Source organism: Argiope bruennichi, chromosome X1, assembly GCF_947563725.1.
Source record: "Argiope bruennichi chromosome X1, qqArgBrue1.1, whole genome shotgun sequence".
In the NCBI taxonomy this organism is placed as follows: Eukaryota; Metazoa; Arthropoda; class Arachnida; order Araneae; family Araneidae; genus Argiope; species Argiope bruennichi.
Genome location: NC_079162.1, coordinates 90560932 through 90582150, shown reverse-complemented (window position 1 = coordinate 90582150; position 21219 = coordinate 90560932). Strand labels below are relative to the sequence as shown.

At 30.9% G+C, this 21219-nt stretch overlaps 1 protein-coding gene across 6 annotated transcripts in view; it reads right to left on the bottom strand.

Annotated features, from left to right (window-relative positions):
- The window catches only part of LOC129958356 (serine/threonine-protein phosphatase with EF-hands 2-like), a 136712-nt gene that overhangs the window by 26303 nt on the left and 89190 nt on the right, over nucleotides 1–21219 (bottom strand). For 4 of the 6 annotated variants that reach the window (XM_056070786.1, XM_056070788.1, XM_056070787.1 and 1 more), the window contains 3 exons: nucleotides 14159–14195; nucleotides 12135–12167; nucleotides 1742–1891 (listed from right to left, as the gene is read on the bottom strand). In XM_056070786.1, the coding sequence (XP_055926761.1) occupies nucleotides 1742–1891; nucleotides 12135–12167; nucleotides 14159–14195 (220 nt within the window). The remainder of the gene's footprint in view (nucleotides 1–1741; nucleotides 1892–12134; nucleotides 12168–14158; nucleotides 14196–21219) is intronic. The other 2 variants (XM_056070789.1, XM_056070791.1) reach the window with 1 other exon arrangement.

Genomic DNA, 21219 nt, shown 5'->3' with positions numbered 1-21219 from the left:
GGAATATTTTAGTTACAAATATGTGATATACTAAAATCGCCAGAATAGCATATATCTGAGAGAAACTATCTATTTTTTGAGAAAAAAAACTCAAAATGAAAAAAATTTGAAATAAAATTTTACTACCACAAATGTAATGTCCTAAAATCGTTGGAATAGCATGGATTCTAACCTAAATAGTTATTTTTTAATCAAAAGTAACAGGAACAAAACAAGAAACACCTAAAACATGAGTATGTTAATTGAAAATCACATTTCTAAACATATTACTGATTTAATAACTTGTTCTGATTGGTTAAATTTTGGTAATTTAAAAACAGCATATTAAATACCCAACCAAACAAAAGCTTATAGTTTAAGAAGTCCCTTTTTATAACAAAAAGTTCCAAAAACGGTGTTTCCTTTTAAATAAACTATGCATAAAATTTAGGAATTATACTTTTAATTTAATCATTCATTTGACTGAATCTTTATCAATAATTCAAAGGGAAAAAGCTATGGGTGAAAAAGCTGTTATAATCATAGGTCGTACTTCAAAATGTTAGTCCTCAATTCTACCATTAAATTTTTTAAATAGCGTTTATTTTTAAAAAATAAATCAAGTTGAAAGCATAAAAATATAATATTAAATGCTAATTTAAATATCCATTACTGGTGACTGAATAATCTGTTCTTAAAAATGTAAGTTTTAATGATAATTTAAGGGAAAATGCATAAAAACGTTAAAATAATCCAAATATTTTCCAACGTCGGGTGATCGATAACGAATTTCAACAAACAATAACAAACAATATATATATAAAATGAGTGTGTGTTAAAAATTTAATTTAAACTTAATTAATTTCTTAATTTCTAGCTCAATTTAGCCCACATTAACTTCATTCTAGAATATTCTCTTATATCATGATCCCATTCCACTTTTTCTATTTAATTAATGCAACAAAAGTTTTTGAAAATGCTTTCGTCAGCGGTTCCCACTCTCCGCGTGAAGGGATAGAACATTGTCCAGCAAGCACATTCTTTTAAAAAAGATCCCTGTATTTACCTTGCTTGGATAGGCGCGTGTAGCAAAAATCCCAATCGAAATCTCATTGTATTTAAGCACTGTGAAGAAATGTTTTCCCTTTCAATATCTCATGTTATATAAGATCAGGGATAATTTATTTCCGTCTTCTCTTACCTAATCTGTTGCTGTGAGCGGACGTGCTTTGTCCGCGCCTCTTGTAAATAAATTAGGCCTTCCCAGGATGGATTAAAGCGAATTTAAAAATGCAAAGTGTCCTCACTGTCTTGGAAACTGTCTTCTGATTCAAAAATTAAAATAATCCTATTCTCCTATTTTTTAAAAATCTTAGATTAGTCCGCACTCCTTTATTCTGAAATCTTCTTTTATTTCATGACCCAAATCCTCCTTTTTTATTAATTACTTCTAACACGCTCTTTAAAGACTGTGTAATTCTCACGGTGCACACACGGCATTCTTTCGAAAGATTCGTAAGATCTCCTTTCCTCAATGGACACGTGTCAATCCCTATAAAAATCTCTCTGTAAAAGCGACGAGGGAAAAAATTTTCAGAAACTTTCTCTTGTGTCTCGGTATGAACGGACGCATCCCCTTGTATAAACCATGCCTTCCCATGGGAAAATATGTTACATATATGTATATCATCGTAGATTTCTGTTGACTTCTAAAAAAAATCTTTCATTTCAGATTCTAGGAATTATAGAACAAAATACTTACCTTATGTCGATCAATTGCGGCAACGTCTTTCAAATTTGTGTTGTTAGATACACCTCCGTGAACTATGAACACCTTGCTATCTACTATGGTGGCCAGGGGTAACCAAGCGTAGAGATCCTCCAAAGCTCGCAAAATTTTGGCAGCGTGAGTCTTAAAAGTTTACAAAGAAATGATTTAAAACACATAAACTGATACTTTTTTTAGGATTTTTATGCCATCTTAAAAAATGGAATCAAATATTTGATCCAATGAATGTTTACTATTAAGAGACCTGCTTGTGAATTGACTTATATTTCCATCATGGCGAAGGGATGAAATGAAGTGCTTTATATTGTTGAATAAATCAACGGGAATAACGCAGCTACTAATCTTTCTACACTAGAGATCAGAAATTAGTATGATACCAATGACGTTCTTTTCATTTGGAACACACAATTATTAATACAAAGAATAACCTATCAGTCATTGATTCTTGATTCGTAGATCTGGGATAATTAGGCATGAAGCTACAATAAAAAGATTTATTTCTGTGAGTCAAAAAGATCTTTTATTTGTGCCTGCTAGTCCTTTCCGCACTGGAGCATCCCTTTTCCGCAGAATCAATGACAACCAATTAGTAAGGCAGGTGAACTAACTGATAACTGCTGTCTAATGGTATTTTAATGTTAACCATGACAGAGGATAGCCATAAGGGATTTTTGAAAAACCATTTCGCTTCCTGTATTATTCAGAATTTTCTTTTCCCTTAAAATCAAATTCATCAATCAATTAGGTGAAATGTTTTATGTATTTTGTTAATATCAGTTTCTTTGAATTGATCTAATTAATTAGTGTACTAGTTTCTCTGATAATTTTGCTGCAATATCACAGACATCTGTCTCTTTTTCACTCGCCAGTAATAGTTAATTATCATTGGTTGCTTCTCAGTCTAATCTTATACTGTAAATCGATAAATCGGGAGTGTAACAATACAGTAATGCCGCCTCAATTCATACCAAATAAAGAATACCAGTAAAGGCAACTTTATTATTGTAGGAAATATCACAGATGAATGTTCCTTTGACTATTACTTATAACTCATTAGATTTATATACATTCTCTAGAGCACAGACATTTGATTTCATATCTTACTCTATGCTACTTATATTGGTTCTCCCTAATTTCTTACAACATTTTTGCTCATTTTAAATTAGATTTTAACATTTAGTAGCGCAAATAAAGGTGAATTGTCCTTCCTTCAGTTCAGATGAATTTTCCTTTGATTATTACCTATAACTCATTCTATTTATAAGCATCATCTAGAGCACAGACATTTGATTTGATATCTTACTCTGTGCTAATTATATTGGTTTTCCCTTATAACCTTTTTGCCCATTTTAAATTAGATTTTAACATTTAGTAGCGCAAATAAAGGTAATTTAATTATTGTCCTTCCTTCAGTTCAGATGAATTTTCCTTTGATTATTACCTGTTACGTCATGGCATGCAAGAGCGCCACCTACAACAAATGTGATCTTGTTCATTCGAATGCTGTAACCCGTTGAAAGCGGTTGCACAAAATAAAGCCTGAATAACTACATAACGTCATCCGTATTTTCTTCTAATACATCCATTTTTAATCGACGACAACATTGGTCAAAAGCGAGCCGGAGCAAATACCATGGATAAAAAAGTTGAAAAAAGCGATGACCAAGAAGCGGTTTCAGAAAAGAAACTAAATAAACTGAAAGGCTCGATAAAAACTACTTTGAAAAGAATCGAAAGTTTTAATGCCGAAAAGTCAGCTTCCAAGGACATTAACGCAATGGAATTAGAAGTGAAATTAAGGAAACTTGGACAATTGCAAGCACAATTGGACAAGATATCCGAACAATATTGCGGTATTGAAACGTCGGAAGATATAGAAACCATCCTAGAAGATATTGATCAAATAAATATACGGATTGAAGAAACAGAGGTAGGTCTGAAATTGCTATTAAATTCAATTAAAGATGAATTTAAAATTAACCCTGTTTCAAAGGATAATGCAGTAACTAAAATCCGACTACCGGAAATTCCATTACCAGAATTTTCTGGAAAAATAGCTGATTTTGCAAATTTTAAAAATTTATTTGTTAATTTAATTAGCAACAATGAGCAATTAAATGATTCTCAAAAGCTGTATTATCTCCGTGCATGCTTAAGAGGAGAAGCTAAATTATTAGAATCGTCTAGTGATAACTTTCAATCACTCTTTAAAGCATTATCAGATCGTTATGAGAATCAACGTCAATTGATAGAATCTCATATATTAGAAATAATAAATTTTGAGAAAATTCGTAGCGAATCTGCTAAAGAACTGTGTGCCTTAATAGACTGCGTTAATAAAAACATCAGAGCGTTAAAGGTTCTTACATTCGAACAAAATAAGCTATCTGATTTAATGCTTGTAAACATCATTCTACAGAAAGTAGATAAAGAGACAAGGAAGCAATTCGAGCTTTCTCTAAATACGGCAAAAATTCCTACATTTGAAAATTTGATGAAGTTTCTAGAAAAGCGAAGTTCTTTGTTAGAAAGTATTAACCGTATTCCAAGTAAATACGAACGTCCACAAAATACGAGCATATTTAAAAGAGCGAAAACACTTATAGTTAATAATAAAAATTCCAATGCTAAAGCTTGTATTTTATGCAAAAACTATCACGCACTATTTAGATGCGTTACCTTTCAAAATATGTCTATCGATGACAGAAAGAACTTTGTTAGGAATAACAAATTATGCATCAACTGTCTTAAACCTCACCCGGGAATCTGCAAATCAAAATATTCTTGCAGCATTCCAAGTTGCGGTAAAAGGCATAACTCGCTCATACATGATGAGTCAGCTGAAAATCGCGCTACCACTTCAGATTCAAGGGCACGGGCGAGCGAAAGCCAAACAGATGCAGAAACGAAACCGAAACTAAACGTACTAACCGAAGTATCTGCTTTGACGTTGAATCCGATAGAAGGGAATAAATCAGTTATATTAAACACTCTTCTTATTTATGTGAAAACTGCAGATGGTCGGAGAGTTCAATTAAGAGGGCTCTTAGACAATGCTTCGACTTTATGTATTCTTCGAGAAGATGTAGCTAGAAAATTGGGAATCAAACTAAAATCAATAAAACAAGGTATAACTGGTATAAATGGAATTACGCAGTTTATTAAACACGCTGCTAACATTGAAGTATCAAATCGAGATTATTCATTTTCACACATGGTGAAATGTTCTATTCTTCCTAAAATAACCGATGAGATTCCTGTATCGAAATTAAATATATCTGCATTAAATATTCCCTGTTCAATTGAACTAGCTGATTTCAATTTCCACACACCAGGTCAAATTGATATACTATTAGGAAGTGAGCTATTTTTTGAGATTTTAAAACCTGAGCAACTTCGTCTGCAAAATGGAGATGTAATATTACAAAATACTAAGTTTGGTTATTTAGTTACAGGCATTCTTCCCCAGTTACCTCAAAAAGCCAATTGTTATCTCGTAAGTGAACCAAATTTAGATGAAGCAGTTAAACAATTTTTTGAATTGGAATCATTGCCGGATAATGTTAAAGAAATAACAAAGAGTGAAGAAGAAATTTATTGTGAGGAGCATTTTGTTAAAACCTATAAAAGAGATAAAACTGGAAGATTTATAGTTCAATTACCCATAAAGGAAAATGCCGAATCATTACTAGGAAATTCCAAAGAAAATGCAATCAAGCGCCTAAATGGTATCTGGAATAAATTAAACAAAAATAATACTATGGAAATCTTATATAAGGAATTTATGCGAGAATATGAGAGTTTAGAACACATGGAGGAGATTAAAATTGAAGCTGATAGCAATGTGAACTATTACATTCCCCACCATGCGATATATAAACCTGAGAAAACGTCAACTCCCTTAAGAGTGGTTTTTGATGCAAGTGCAAAAACAACAAGTGGATATTCTCTGAATTCCATTTTACTAAATGGAGGTATTATTCAGCAAGATCTTTTTTCCATAGTAAGTAGATTCAGAAAGCACAGATATGCATTTAGTGCAGATATTAAAAAAATGTACAGACAAATACTGATCGATCCCACTCAAAGAGACTTACAGCGTATTGTCTGGAAATCAAGTGCTGATGGTCCAGTGAAGATTTACAAACTGTCTACAGTAACCTATGGAACAGTTTCTGCGCCATTTTTGGCTACCAGGACTTTAAGAGCTTTAGCAGATGAGGAAAAAAAGGACTTTCCTAAGGCTGCAGATGTGATTTGTTCTGATTTCTACATGGATGACATTCTGTCAGGTGATGCAACGCTAGAAGATACTAAAAATCTTCAAACCCAGATTTCTGAACTCCTCGGAAGAGCTGGATTTGAGCTTCACAAATGGGTCGCTAATAACTCTAATTTACTACAAAACCTGTCTACCACATCCTATTCATTTTCGAAAGAACAAGGTGTTAGTTCTGTAAAAACATTAGGTATGTTTTGGGATCCAAAAGAAGATTGCTTTACATATAAGGTAAAGATCAAGCCTAAGGACTCTTTTTCAAAAAGGGAAGTGCTGTCAGAAATAGCGAGTCTTTATGATCCACTTGGACTTTTAGGCCCTCTCATTACAAAGGCAAAAATATTTATCCAAGGACTTTGGAAGATAAAATTGGACTGGAATGAAAAATTACCATCTGATGCAATGACAGAATGGAAAAGGTTCTACATAAAACTCTCGGAAGTAAACAACTTCAGAATTCAAAGGTTTATTCTACTTCCTGATGCAGTTCGCATTGAGATTCATGGATTTTCTGATGCATCAGAACGTGCCTATGCTGCTATTGTCTATTTAAAGTGCTTCACCCAATCTGGACAGTTTAAAACTAGTCTAGTGTGCAGCAAATCCAGAGTGGCTCCATTAAAGTCACTTACCATTCCCCGACTTGAACTGTGTGCTGCGTTGCTGTTATCTAGATTAGTGAAAAAGATAGTTCCAATTCTGCAATTACCCATTGATGTTATCTCATTGTGGACAGACTCTACTATTGTTTTGGCGTGGATCAAGACTGAGCCCTATAAGCTAAAAACATTCGTCAGCAATAGGGTTGCGGAGATCCAAACGCTCACATCAGATTGTCATTGGAAACATGTAAGTAGCAGAAACAATCCTGCTGACATTATTTCTAAAGGATGCAGTGCAGATGAACTCATAAGAAATAAAATGTGGTTTGCTGGTCCAGATGAACTTACTGATGAACCAGTAGACAATCAATCCATGCAGGATTTTGCTTTTGTTGATGAACTAAAATGTGTTGTGACTCTGAATATTAATGACTCTAATTCAAATTTTTATGATGAACTCTTTAATCATACAAATAATTTCATAAAATTAATTAGAATAGTTAGCTTTATTTTCAGGTTTATTAACAACACTAAAGCTAAGGAGTCTCGTAATAAGATAAGTAAATATTTAACTACTGAGGAGCTGCAAAAAAGTACTGAATATTTAGCTAGTGTAGCTCAGTTGAGTGAATTTAAATCAGAAATACATGCACTAAATAAAGGTAAAAATATTTCTAAAACAAGTAAGTTAAGATCTTTAGATCCGTTCCTAGATGAAAAAGGATTACTTAGAGTTGGCGGTAGACTTAAAAATTCTGACTTGCCATTTGAATCTAAACATCAAATAATTTTACCCAGTAAGCATACATTCACTAAGTTACTTTTTGAGCATGTACATAAAAAATGTCTACATATTGGTGCACAAGGTTTGTTACATCAAATTAGACTACAATACTGGCCCTTAAATGGTAAAGGTATTGCAAGAAAAATTGTCCATGATTGTATTAGATGTTTTAGGCAAAGGCCTAGGGTGTTAGACCAGTTAATGGGAAATTTACCTTCAGAAAGAGTAACTCCTAGTTCTCCATTTTTAAATTCTGGTGTAGATTTTTGTGGTCCTTTTCAAATAAAGTTTAAAAACCAAAGAAAGGGAATATATTCAAAGGTTTATGTAGCAATTTTTGTATGTTTGTCAACTAAAGCTATTCACCTAGAAACGGTAACAGATTTGACGACTGAAGCTTTCATTGCATCTTTAAAGAGACTCTGCGCCCGTAGAGGCCGCATTGCAACATTGATGTCGGATAATGCATCTAATTTCAAGGGTGCAGCTTCAGAATTAAATCGCTTAAAAAAACTAGTTTGTCAGACTAATGAGACTTTAGCCAATTACCTATCCGCAGAATCAATCCAATGGAAATTTATACCCCCTTCTTCTCCCAATTTCGGAGGCTTATGGGAAGCAGGAGTAAAATCATTTAAACACCATCTTTATAGAACTTTAGCTAACAGTAAAACAACTATTGAAGAATTTGAAACAATAGTAATTCAGATTGAAGGTATACTTAACTCACGTCCCTTAATTCCATTATCAGATAATATTAATGAATATGAAGTTTTAACTCCTGGACACTTTATCATTGGACGCCCAATAACTTCAATACCTGAACCGGAAATTGTAGACATTTCTGACAATAGGTTGTCGCGCTGGCAATATACTACCAAATGTGTTCAAACAATTTGGAAACGCTGGAAAATTGACTATTTGAACCACTTACAGCAAAGAAATAAGTGGCAATTCAAAAAAAATAATGTTAAGGTCGGATGTTTAGTATTGTTAAAGGAAAATGATTTGCCTCCTTGCAAATGGGCAATGGGTAGAATTTTAGAGATAATTTATGGAAATGAAGGCAGAGTAAGAGTTGTTAAATTAAAAACTAACACAGGTATTTTTACACGCCCTATTTCAAAAATTTGTCTCTTACCAATAAGGGATAACTTTGAAAATTAAGATAGTTGTATATATTGTATGTACATAATAATTGTATTTATATCATGTTTAATATATAAGTTTAATTAATATAAATTTAATATATATTTTGCAATTTTGATGTTCACTTGTAAATATTTCATCTGAATAGTTTATTTGGTTTTAGAAAATGTAAGCTAATTGTATAATTAAAAGTGTTTTGAAATCTTGCATATTTCAACGCCGGGCGGAATGTTACGTCATGGCATGCAAGAGCGCCACCTACAACAAATGTGATCTTGTTCATTCGAATGCTGTAACCCGTTGAAAGCGGTTGCACAAAATAAAGCCTGAATAACTACATAACGTCATCCGTATTTTCTTCTAATACATCCATTTTTAATCGACGACAACATTACCTATAACTCATTCGATTTATAAACATCATCTGGAGCACATACATTTGATTTCATATCTTACTCTATGCTAATTATATTAGTTTTCCCTAATTTATTATAATCTTTTTGCCAATTTTAAATTAAGTTCTAACAGTTAAGAGTGAGAGTAAATGCAATTTTATTTTTGTAGGAAATATCACAGATGAATATTTTATTAATTCAATTTATAATTCCTTCTTATATACATTCTCTTGCGTATATATATTTGATTTAAATTCGTTTCCCATGCTAATTATATAAGTTTATCTAATTTCTTATAATATTTTTATTGATTTTAGACGTTTTTTTTTCTATTCAAAAACACCAAGTATTCAGAAATAATAAAAGTGTTCCTCTCCTCACAGCAAGAAAATTCAGGGATAAAATCTTGTTTGTTTTTATGAAGAATTATTTTTCATTTCTTTTAGCTATCCCTTTTTTGTTGATATATATATATATATATTATTTATAACCATTTTAAAAGGTTGAATAGTATTAATAATTGCTAGTTATAATTAATACTAACCATGCTTATTATCAATAAAAACAGATTAATCATTTTGATTTTAATCTACATACGACACCATACTGTAATCAGTAATTACAAATGAATTATTTATTCTAAAATTGAAGTCCACATGTATTTTTATTATTTATATTTAACAGTATTTAAAAAGTAGCCACATAATAGCAATAAACAAATAAGTACACGCTAAAACAAAACAGTAAAGAGAAAATTGCACAAGAAAGTAAACAGAAAGGACATTAAATACACACTTATGAAAGATAATCTTAATTAAAAAAAAAGCTATTCTTAATACTTAGTATCTCCCTATGAATGCAAGCTTTTGTACATTCATTAATTAGAAGGGAGGCACACTGATGAGAATCACAAACAATCAACATTTCAATCATGAAAAGACAATAAATACACTGAACTACATTAATCTTAAATTTCAGGAAAAATGCAAACATTTATACATTCCACAGTCAGAAGGAAGGAGCATTGCTCTGAATAATAAGCAAACAAACTGCATTTCATTCGCCACACATATAATCACATGCAATAATCACATGCAATTTCATTCATGACGAGACACATGCCATAGTGATTTAATCAGACAGACACAATTAATTGAACAGTTAATGAAGTTTTGTAAATTTTTACTTTAGAGTAGAGCTTCTTAAACTGTGGGTCTTGATTCCATGAGGGAATATTTTGGAATAATAATGGAGTAGAGAAGAACTTCACAGCTTCTTCTGTTTTTCAAATACTTTAATGGTTCTACTCAAAACTGTTACGAAAAATAACTTTGATATGAAACATTTGAATAAAAGAAAATGTTGAATTTTTTCATTTATCAAAAATGGATGTTCCGTTTCTTTCTTCATTTTATAGTTTCAAAGGAGCGATAGTTTTTCTTTGTCTTCTTGTGTATGAAGTGTACAAGGAAAAAATATTGTAATTTTGAAATAATTCGGCCTTGAGATTTTAATAACTCTCCAAACCTCCTTGAATCCAAAAAAGTATTTTTTTTTTAAATTATGAGTTTTTGTGAAGAAGATGACTTAGAAATGCATAAAGTTAGACAAAAATGAGATTTGGCATGTTAGATTAACACCAACATTGTAGATTTGTGCCAAATTTTTAAAAAAATCTGTCATCAATGGAATGCTGCCTCTCTTCATGTTCCTGTCTTTGTGACACTACTAGATGGAAGAAATCTGGCATATGCTTTTATTACTAGAATTGCAGACTTGTGCCAAAATTTGGGCTATATATACCAAAGTGTTGATTGTCTATTGATCTGTATATTTGTACATATGTGCAAATACTCAAAACTCAAGATATTAACTCAAAAACATAACGAGTTATATAAATGAAATTCGATTTCGGGTTTTGACGCCAAAATTATGGACCTGTATCAAATTTTGGACATAAGCATAAGTAGGTAAAATGCATTGGAAATGGTGTTGCACATTGGAACAAACTTCATTCTTCCGCCATTTAATGTGCAGAGCCCAATTGGCTTGTTGCAGATTATGGTAAGTAAATATTTTGTCATTATAATCTTGATTTGTATATTTTTACTACTGCTTATTTTTAATGCAAAGATATGAATAATAGGTTTAAAATATGTTTTATGTAAAAGTAGTGTCAGTTGTACTGTCCAGTTAACCTCAAACAGTGTTTCACACTGCTTTTTCTATAAAGAACATTGTTGTATTTGAGGACAAATAACATGAAATACCTCAGAATATTCCAAGGTAAAACAAGGTTTGCTTAATATCCCATATTTTCTTTTGAAACACACAAACTGATTCCCCATTTTATCTGTAGACTTTAAAAAAATAATTGCTGAAATAATTTTACTTAAAAAAGGAAAAAAAAAAAGATAATATATTCTTTAGGTTATCAAATATGCCAAATCTGCTTATAATAATAATGATTGCCATAATTAGTCATGAATAAAGTTTTAAAATAAATATTTTTTTCGCTTTCTTTCCTTTTTTATTTGTCATTTTTTTCCTAGTCCCAAGGTGCAAAACCATATTGTATCTATCCGTGACATTTACTACAAAATAAATAAAAAACAACAACACATTATTATGTCCCTTTCAAATGAAGACTAATCAATTTAAAAACTTCAGTATATTAATATACATTAACATTTGGATTTAATAGAGTTTGAATTGTACAACTGTTAACTTAACCCGAGTTAATTTTTTTAAAAATACAAATAGACACCTTTCCTTTTAAAAAGACATCTTCCCCTACTTGACTACCTTTCATTTGGTACAAAACGTTCTGTATTGTGGAAATAGTCGAGAGAAGAACCCTCCTACTAGTCTGGATGAAAGAGGGACCGCGAATTTATTTTCATCCAAACAAGAAGTGACGAAATAAAAAAGTTTAAGAAGCTCTGCTTTAGAGTAATACGAAAAATAGCGAATAATAATCTTTTTTTCGCATCCGAAGACATGCATGTCTTGGAAAAATTAGGAAAACAGAGAAATTCAAATAAAAGAGGGAAGTTTCACTGAATTAAGGGAAAAACTATCTATTAACAGAAAGTTAAAAGAAACAAATCTCATTACACGAACAAAAACACTCTCATGTTAGATAATGAAAACTCACATTGCTCGGGTTTACTTTCCAGCCGTATTTATCCTAAAATAAATCATTCACACTTTTAAAAAGCGAGTAACAATTTTCCAATAAGACCAGAAATATGAGATACAAGAAATATTTCATTCTCGTAAATATTTGTACAGACGTACAAAAGTTTTTAAAAATATGACATTTAATCCTGGATATATTTTACATTTACATTGCCATTACATATTTACACATACCACATTTATTTAATATAAGTAAATCAAAACTGAATGCAAATGGAATAATAGATCCAGTAGTATACCTTGGAAAGTAAAGTTAAACAAAGCTCAATTAATAAGATAGAAACTTTATTAGCTTTTTTAATTTAAAAAATATAAAGAAAATCATAAAAGGAAAGACCCTTTAAGTTTAAAATCGAGACTGAACAATCAACCATGCTGTTTTACATTCATAACCAATATTAATTTTTCAAGTGCTGTAGGGGGTGTGCAAATAAAGTTACGAGACTGACACTGTGACCTCAACGTTTAAAGGAAAAGTTGGATAAAACGGGATAAAATCAGTACGAGTTTGTTGTCAAATAGCTGTCCGTAAGATTTTATTTTTTTTAACTGTCTTTTTTCTAGTGTTTTCTGGAAATGAGTGACATCGATTTCGAACGACATCATACAATCAGATTTTATTCCAGTGATAATGCAAAAGAAGCGTTCTCTAGATTTCGATAAGCCCATGAAGTTAACTTTTTGTCAATTGCCCTGGTTTTCAGATAATTTAAGGCACTTTGAAAAGAAAAAGAAATGATTGAAGACGAAAGGACTACGCCTAGAAGAACTGATGAACATATTGCCAAAATTCGGGATCTCTTTTGCTCCTGTTGTAACTTCACAGTCAGAATAATCGGTAAAGTCTTGAATTTGAATCACAACACCATTAATCAGATTTTGACTGATTTTTTTTGATTCGGAGTGACATCGATTTTGAGTGACATCATGCTGTCAGACTTCATTCCAGTCTTGAATATAGTGCAAAAGGAGCTTTTTCTAAGCTTCAATAAGCCCATGAAGATAATTTGTTGTCAATTTACTAGGTTTTCTGTTGATATTTAAGGCATTTTCAGTAGAAATACACTCGATTCAAGATGGGATGACTACGTCCACAACAACTGATGAAAATATTGCCACAATTCGGGATCTTTTACGCTCTTGTCGTCACTTGACATTTAGAATAAATGGTAAATTTTTGGATTTCAATCACAAAACCATTAATCAGATTTTAACTAATGACTTGGAGATGAAAAAAATTCGGTGTGAACATGATTCTGAAAAAACCTTTTGTACAAGCAAAAGAACTACACGAGGGATATGTTCCAAGAGGGCAGGAAGAAAATCTCTGTTGTTCCTCATCCCTCTTAATCCTCCGTGAAACTTTCTTTTATCCTCATTATTCAAAAATCCACCTGAAGCTCTTTATTCTGGGACATTAGAAAGTCTGAAACAGCCGGAACTGACTAAGTGAAGATAATTTCAGTATCCAAGTTCCAGCAAGGCTTAGAGAATTTGAAAAATTATTCTTTAATGCCTTCTGACTTCCCAGAGCTTTGAAGGATATTTTGTGAGAGAGTAATTTTAATTGAATGAAAATTATTAAAAAACCAGTCTCATTACTTTATTAACACGCCCCATCTACAGCAAAAGATTTTTGATTTAGACATTTTTTAAAATGAAAGAATTGGTTTGAATGAAATACTCGTTTTGAAGTTGCTACTTCGCATAGGATCAAAAAGCCAAAATGAAGTATATGATTAATTTGATTGCTTTAATGCAAAAGCAGATATTAAATTTTATAAGCGTTGTGTATCTTGATATACGATCAATCATCAATTGATTCGTAGATTTATTTTATGAAAATTTTCCTCATGCTAGAATAGGCATATCATTATAATAAGAATAATTAAAAGACAAGCATTAAATCCGCAGAAACGGAGTGAAATGAAGGCTTTAAAAGCATTGGTGCTGAGTGATTAATGAGTAGATAACACTTACCTTATATTTGAGCATAATCTCCTTCAAAAATCCGTACCTACAAAATTGAAGCAGGTATAAAAATTTGGAAAAAGATTCATTTCATGAAAATAGTTACCCATAATTGAAACATTTGGAACTGTAGTAGTCAAACCCATAATTTTTCAAAACTGAATTAGGCTTCATATTGAAATACAAATGTGTTCTTTCAAAACCAGAATGAAACAAACATGTTTTAGCTTCTTTGTGCTATTATGGGCAACATTCGTCAAATGGTTTACGTTTAGTATTTAAAACTATGACGCTTAGTTCAGTTTAGCAATAATTGTGGGTTGATTTACTGTGGTTCCCAACGCTTCAATTAACGCAAGATTTTGATTTTCCCTCATTCATTTATATAATATTAGGTTTTAAACACAAGGAGAAAAATCAAAATTTAAGTACTAAAGTTGAATTTACAATCTGGAAATATTTGTAAGAAGGAAAAAGATAATAAATTTCGCAGTCATTTTACGTTCACATGATCTTGCAAGTGAGTGAAATGTTTTACACAGTTTTGTAACGCAAAAACACAGTGTAAAACAATGTGCCCCTCGCTGTTAAATATGATATATTTGTGACATTAAAGTCTTGTTTTGAAGCTATATGGGTGCTATCTTGCAATTCTTAGGCATGGTCAGCGGACGAGGACGATATTATATATTCCCTCTCCGTACTTACATGTGATACAAGCGGGAAGTTGGTTGTCCTTCGAAGTCACATTTAATATCTACCATACCCACATATACAACGAATCGAGTTTCGAGCCTGGAACCTTTCGATTATAAAAGCGAGACTTACAATCAAGTCAACACGGACAGTAAAAATATGTTAGCTTGAAGGTCTTGATATGTATCGCATGAGCGTGTATTAAATTCATAGAATCAAGGATATTTATCATAAAAATCAAGGATTATCAATTGTAAAAAATCAAGGATAATTAATCATAAAAATTAAGGATAATTATCATCCATTTACTTCTGGAAAATGCACTATTTACTGTTGAAAGAAATAATTCTGTATGTTTTTGTTTTATCAATCTATATTTAAATACTTACTAGTCAATTTTTCGGAACAGCTGATTCTTCGGGAATATTATTTATGCTTAATTTAAATTAAATATTCGATGCATAATTTAATATTTACGATTTCCTCAACAAAGAAGGAGTTTGCGTAAGGAATTTAAGTAAGATAGCATCATATTTACTAAAAATTAAATGTTTGAATAATCTGTTTCAAATTGCTAGTTGCCTTTCGTAGAAATGTAATTTCAATTTCCGATTCCTAATGTAAACTGCTCAGAAAATTAAAAGAAATTTTCCCCCTTAGTTTCCAACAATGAAAAAAAAAATCACACGATTAAATATTTGAAAACGGTTTGGCGTTCATTACAACAATAAAATCAATTAAAAATTTCTCATAATTTAGGAAAAGATTCCATGGTAATTAAATTAGCCTCGTTACAAAGAAAGTTTTTCAAAGTTTTAAAAAGGTGTGAAAATTAAATCTGAACTGTCATTTTTTCTGAAGTTATGGCAGAAAAACTCAAAATTTCGTTTAATTTTATGCAGGCTTATTTCGTTTAATTTTATAAGGCTTCAGGACTTTATATGCTGTCCTGAAGCCTTAAAAGCGCAAACCTTCGTGAGGAACTTTCCAACTCGAAAATTAATCATTCTCTCTTCATTTTAAAAACGCTTTTGTCGAAGGCAATTAGGACAAAACTGCTTAATTGTTTCAAGCGTTTTTCTAAATATTGAAGCTCACTTGCTAATGAGCAGAGAAATATTGGTTCTTTTTTTTAATTTGTAAAGTCATTTAGTATGTGGCGGTTTCAAACAGAATCCTTATAATGCATCTTTTCAAAGTATTGTATGAAATTTGTAATTAAAAAATGTTTTTGAAGGATTGAATGGAACAAAATGTATTGTTGAAGAAACCTAAAATGTTCTAAAATTTTATTAACAGAGATGAGTAAATCTTCCCAAAAAGTCAGGATGTAAAGCAATAACATGATGAATTGCACCTCAAACAAATAACTGAACAAAAAATCCGAAAGAACGTGTATTGTGGATTGTGAAAAAAAGACATAGTTTAGATACAGATATGCTTTCGTATTTTATTGCCGGTGGCATTGTATGGAAGACTACGCGTATTTTGGGGAAAAGCAATCTAATACGGTTTGATGTCCTGGTCATTGCTTGGCGTGTTTTTCTGGGCACGTGTCGTGCCAATTTATAGAAATATCTGACAGCATTTTTTTGAAGACATACGTATCTAACAGTCCTAATTTGCAGTAGTTTTGGCTGATCGGCCAGTATGATATCTGAAAACGTCCCAGTTTCATTAATTCTTTAATAAAACTGATCGATAGCGTTTTTAGCAATTCTGTATTCATTAACAAAATCTTTAACTAATTGACATTCTTCTAATATACTGACAATTCTTTCAAGGTTAAAAATATGTAAAAACATGTTACACATTTTCTGGGGGAAAAAAAAGCAAGTGATGGGTTATTTAAATGACATCTTTTATTCTTTTCATGATTATTAAGAAAATAATTCAATTGTTGGTGATTATTACGTTTTTTTTGTTAGTCAAAACCAAGCCCAAATAGTAAGCCCAAAGAGCAGGAAAAAAAAGAGAGTTGTAAATAGAATTTTCGCTCGATTTTAAACAAACATTTTGACTTTGGTGTGTGTAGACTCTGGGGAATAAGAACCCGCCCAGTTCAAAAGTTGGAATTAAATTTAAATTCAAATGATAAGAAAATAATTAATATTAAGAACGTAGATAAAGAGCTATTCTTTGATTCTATCGCTATATTAAGAGACAGAGAGAGGTATAAATTATTTGTATAACGCATACACACTATAGATATTTTTTCATTGCTTTGATTTGTCTTTTGTGTATCCTTTTGTGTGACTTTTGAATCATATGCTTCAGAATATTTGAATATTCGTCAACCAATCGATAACGCCTATTTCACATAGCTGACAATTCTGCATCTTTTTTTTAACCACTCACAAATTATTTTTGTGTACGAAAAACAGCCTCTTGAATTTCCCTTTCATTTTGTGAACAATAGTTTTAAATAAAATATTTTCCGCTTCTGACTGTTTGATTAGGAATAAAAAAGAAATAAGCTCAAAATTTAAAGAATTTTATTTCATGAGTGCTAAACTTTATTAATATGCCTTTTGAAAAAATGCAATCTAAATTATTGATTATGAAATTTCAACACAAGAAAATTTGAATTTATTTAAATGAATTTACTTGATAATGACAAACAGCGATAATACAAATTTGATATGAGATTCATGGAACAAATTCCTCAAACTGTGTGAATAAAATATTTAGATTTCCCACAATATTGCTCATAAAATGAGAATGCAAATTTGATATCACATTCATGGAACAAATTCCTCAAACTGTGTGAATAAAATATTTAGATCTCCCACAATATTGCTCATAAAATGAGAATGCAAATTTGATATCACATTTATGGAACAAATTGCTCAAACTGCGTGAATAAAATACTTAGATCTCCCACAAAATTGCTCATAAAATGAGAATGCAAATTTTGTATTTGCTCTTGTTTGTCAAAGCTAAGTGTCTTCCCCCTCACATTTTTCAACATTTCGCTATAACTTTTTAATCACCTTGTTTTTCATACATAATGGAAAACAACAGTCATCGAAACATGATATAACATTTATTGAACCGAAAAATATTTTAATGAGATCTTCACACCTCCCACGACTTAACGATAAATTCTAAATTTAATATTTGTTATCGTTTTTCAACGCAAAATGCCCTCCCCCGTATTTTTTAAAAATTCTGTAATATTTTTTTAATCATTTCGTTTTAATACTTGCGCGGCTCTCTGTTCATATCATATTATATGAACATTTTTTTTTATTACCAATGAACTATTCAGATAGAAATAATTGTTTTTCAATGAAAGTGATCAGCATATTTTTCAGTACAATTTCTCGTTATAAAATCTAAAAATAATTGTTTTTCGAGGAGAATGATATAACATATTTTTGAGTGAATTTCAATAATTATTCAGGTAACCAAATTTAAACAGTGATTAAAAAGGCATTTTTAATCACTGTTTTTCAGTCAGCATACTGACATTCTATGAAACAAAAGTTTTAAAAAAATCGTAACTTATTCTAAATGCTTATATAGTTTATAATTTTTAAATATACAATTTAAGATTTTGATGAAACTGCCTCATAAAAATATGCAAAATAAGTTTTACATTTTGATTTGCATTTCAAATATTTTTTACCAGTTTGCAAACCAGTTATGTTTGAAACCAAAGTTTATATTTTCGGTAAATAGGGACATTAATGATAGAAATACATTAAAAATATTTTACTAAATTAAGGTTATTTGATTTTAAGCTGATATTTATGACTCAGCAAATTTGTGGGTCACATTTCGAAGAAAAATGTATGAATAAATTGTAACTTGTAAAAGATGAAGAGAAAACTTCATCAAAATTTCCTAAGGCATTTGAACAGTAATTTGACGTACAATAAAATCGACAATCTTTTACGTCCTCAGAAACAAACATTTCAAATACCCAATTCCTCAAATATAGTTAAATTTTCCATTGGGGGGGGAGGAACTAAGGAAAGTTTTTCAGAACAAATGAATATATTTTACTAAATTAAGGTTACTTGATTTTAAATTGATATTTATGACTCAGCAAATTTGTGGGTCACATTTCGAAGAAAAATGTATGAATAAATTGCACCACGTAAAAGCCGAAGAGAAAACTTCACCAACGTTTCCTAAGGCATTTGAACAATAATTTGACGTACAATTAAATCGACACTCTTTTACGTCCTCAGAAACAAACATTTCAAATACCCAATTCCTCAAATATAGTTAAATTTTCCATTGGGGGGGGGACTAAGGAAAGTTTTTCAGAACAAATGAATATATTTTACTAAATTAAGGTTACTTGATTTTAAGCTGATATTTATGACTCAGCAAATTTGTGGATCACATTTCGAAGAAAAGTGTATGAATAAATTGTAACACGTAAAAGATGAAGAGAAAACTTCATCAAAATTTCCTAAGACATTTGAACAAAAATTTGATGCATAATAAAATCGAAAATCTTTTACGTCCCCAGAAACAAACATTTCAAATACCTAATTCCTCAAATATATGAAATTTTTTCTTTTTTAGGGGGAGGAGGGGACTAAAGAAAATTTTCTAGAACAAATGAAGAATGAATTTACTTTTAGTAGCATGTTGCCCCGTACAAACATTTTGAAAACTCCATTTCTCGAATATAGGGAAATTACACACTCCTCTTTGTAAATATGGTAATATGAAAATCGATCAAGAAACCACTATAATCTTTTGCGGTTCAAAGCCAGGAGAAAAATTAGAAAAAAAAAACAAGTCTTTAATATGCGTGTAACTTAGGACTTTAACCCTACACAATGCACGCAGATTTTAGTGCTCGAATTTCTCGTAGATTATCTCGCAGAATCTTAGATCCATACCAGGTATTACTACGAAAATCTCATAAAAAAAAGCAGGAAGAAATGCTATTTGCATGACCAACAAGTGTTAGAAACTAAAATCACGTGATTCCCAGAGGAATCAGGAAAACACATGAAATGTCCCCAGGTGAACTGCAATAGTGAATTAAATCCCGGCCATTTCATTTATTTATTCCGAGCACACCTTGGGTTGGAGAGAGAGAAAAATCTAGGCTATTTATACCGAACGCGACGACGTGAAGTATCAAACGAAATGAACGAACTGAAGATTTTAATACAACAGTATTAAGTCTCGGGGCTGGGTATAAATCGAAATTTGTATTTCGGCTTTTTACTTCATTAAAAGTTTAATGGCCAGTCATTTTGGGATTGGTAAATCTACATTTTACTTTATTTGCTTGTTTTATGGCATGGGACTGATTATCAACTTGTGCACGATTTGAACCTGTCTCATAATTTCCTCTTCGAATCTTAATTAGGGTTTCAGTATGTTTTTCACAGTTTAAGCACATGGAACTCTGGAGATATAACACTAATTGTGTCATGGTATCGGGAGATAGTGGTGCTGTTAGCTTCTGACATGGAGGTAATATTAATGATAATTTCCATCCTTTAATTTCAGATTAAAAAGAGCAAAGGATAATAAAGTTATTTCGTGAAATATTTTTATTTTATTTGCTTGGTGAGAAATAATACGCATTTTGTACGCGAGGAAAAATTGAACTTTGTAAGGCAATTTTGTTTCAGGAAAACTTAATTTAGTTAGTAAAAATCAGGCCAGGAAGTGAGACAAAATTGTGAACTTAACTTCATGAATCTTTGATTGATTTTTTATGAAGCAATGAACATTCTTCGTTTTTTTTTCCGATTTATTTGACTTTAGTTATATTAATTTTCGCTTTGAAGCATCACAGGAGGAATTTTTGGATAATCCTCTTTATTTTGAACCATATATATATATATATATATATATATATTAGAAATGGATAAGACATGCCTAAAGTTTTGTAAACTGAGAGATTGTTTTATAGTACAGTAAATTACAGATTATTTTTATTTATCAACTCCAAAATGCAATTAGAAAACTTCAATCACAAATAAAAAAAGAAGTGTTTTAACATATAATAAAATGAGATATATATCTTTTTGAAAAAGTAAATCAGTTATTTGCAAGTACAGAAATATGCTTTATACTTTTTGTACACGATATATACAAAGAAAACGTATTGTAATGTAAAGAAATTTGACTCCGAGATTTTAACGAATCTTTACATTTTAAACCTCCCTTTGCCCCCAAATCACATTTTTTAAACTATGCCTGTCTATCTGTGAACACGTTAACTCAAAAATCCTTTGAGCTAAAAGGATGAAATTTGGTGTGTTGTTTTAACAACAAATTCGTAAACATTTATCAAATGAACGAAATTTATTCATAGGATTTTTTTCTGTCTGGTCCAACTGCATGTGAGCATTATAACTACAAAGCATGTGGTGGTAACTTCATAATCC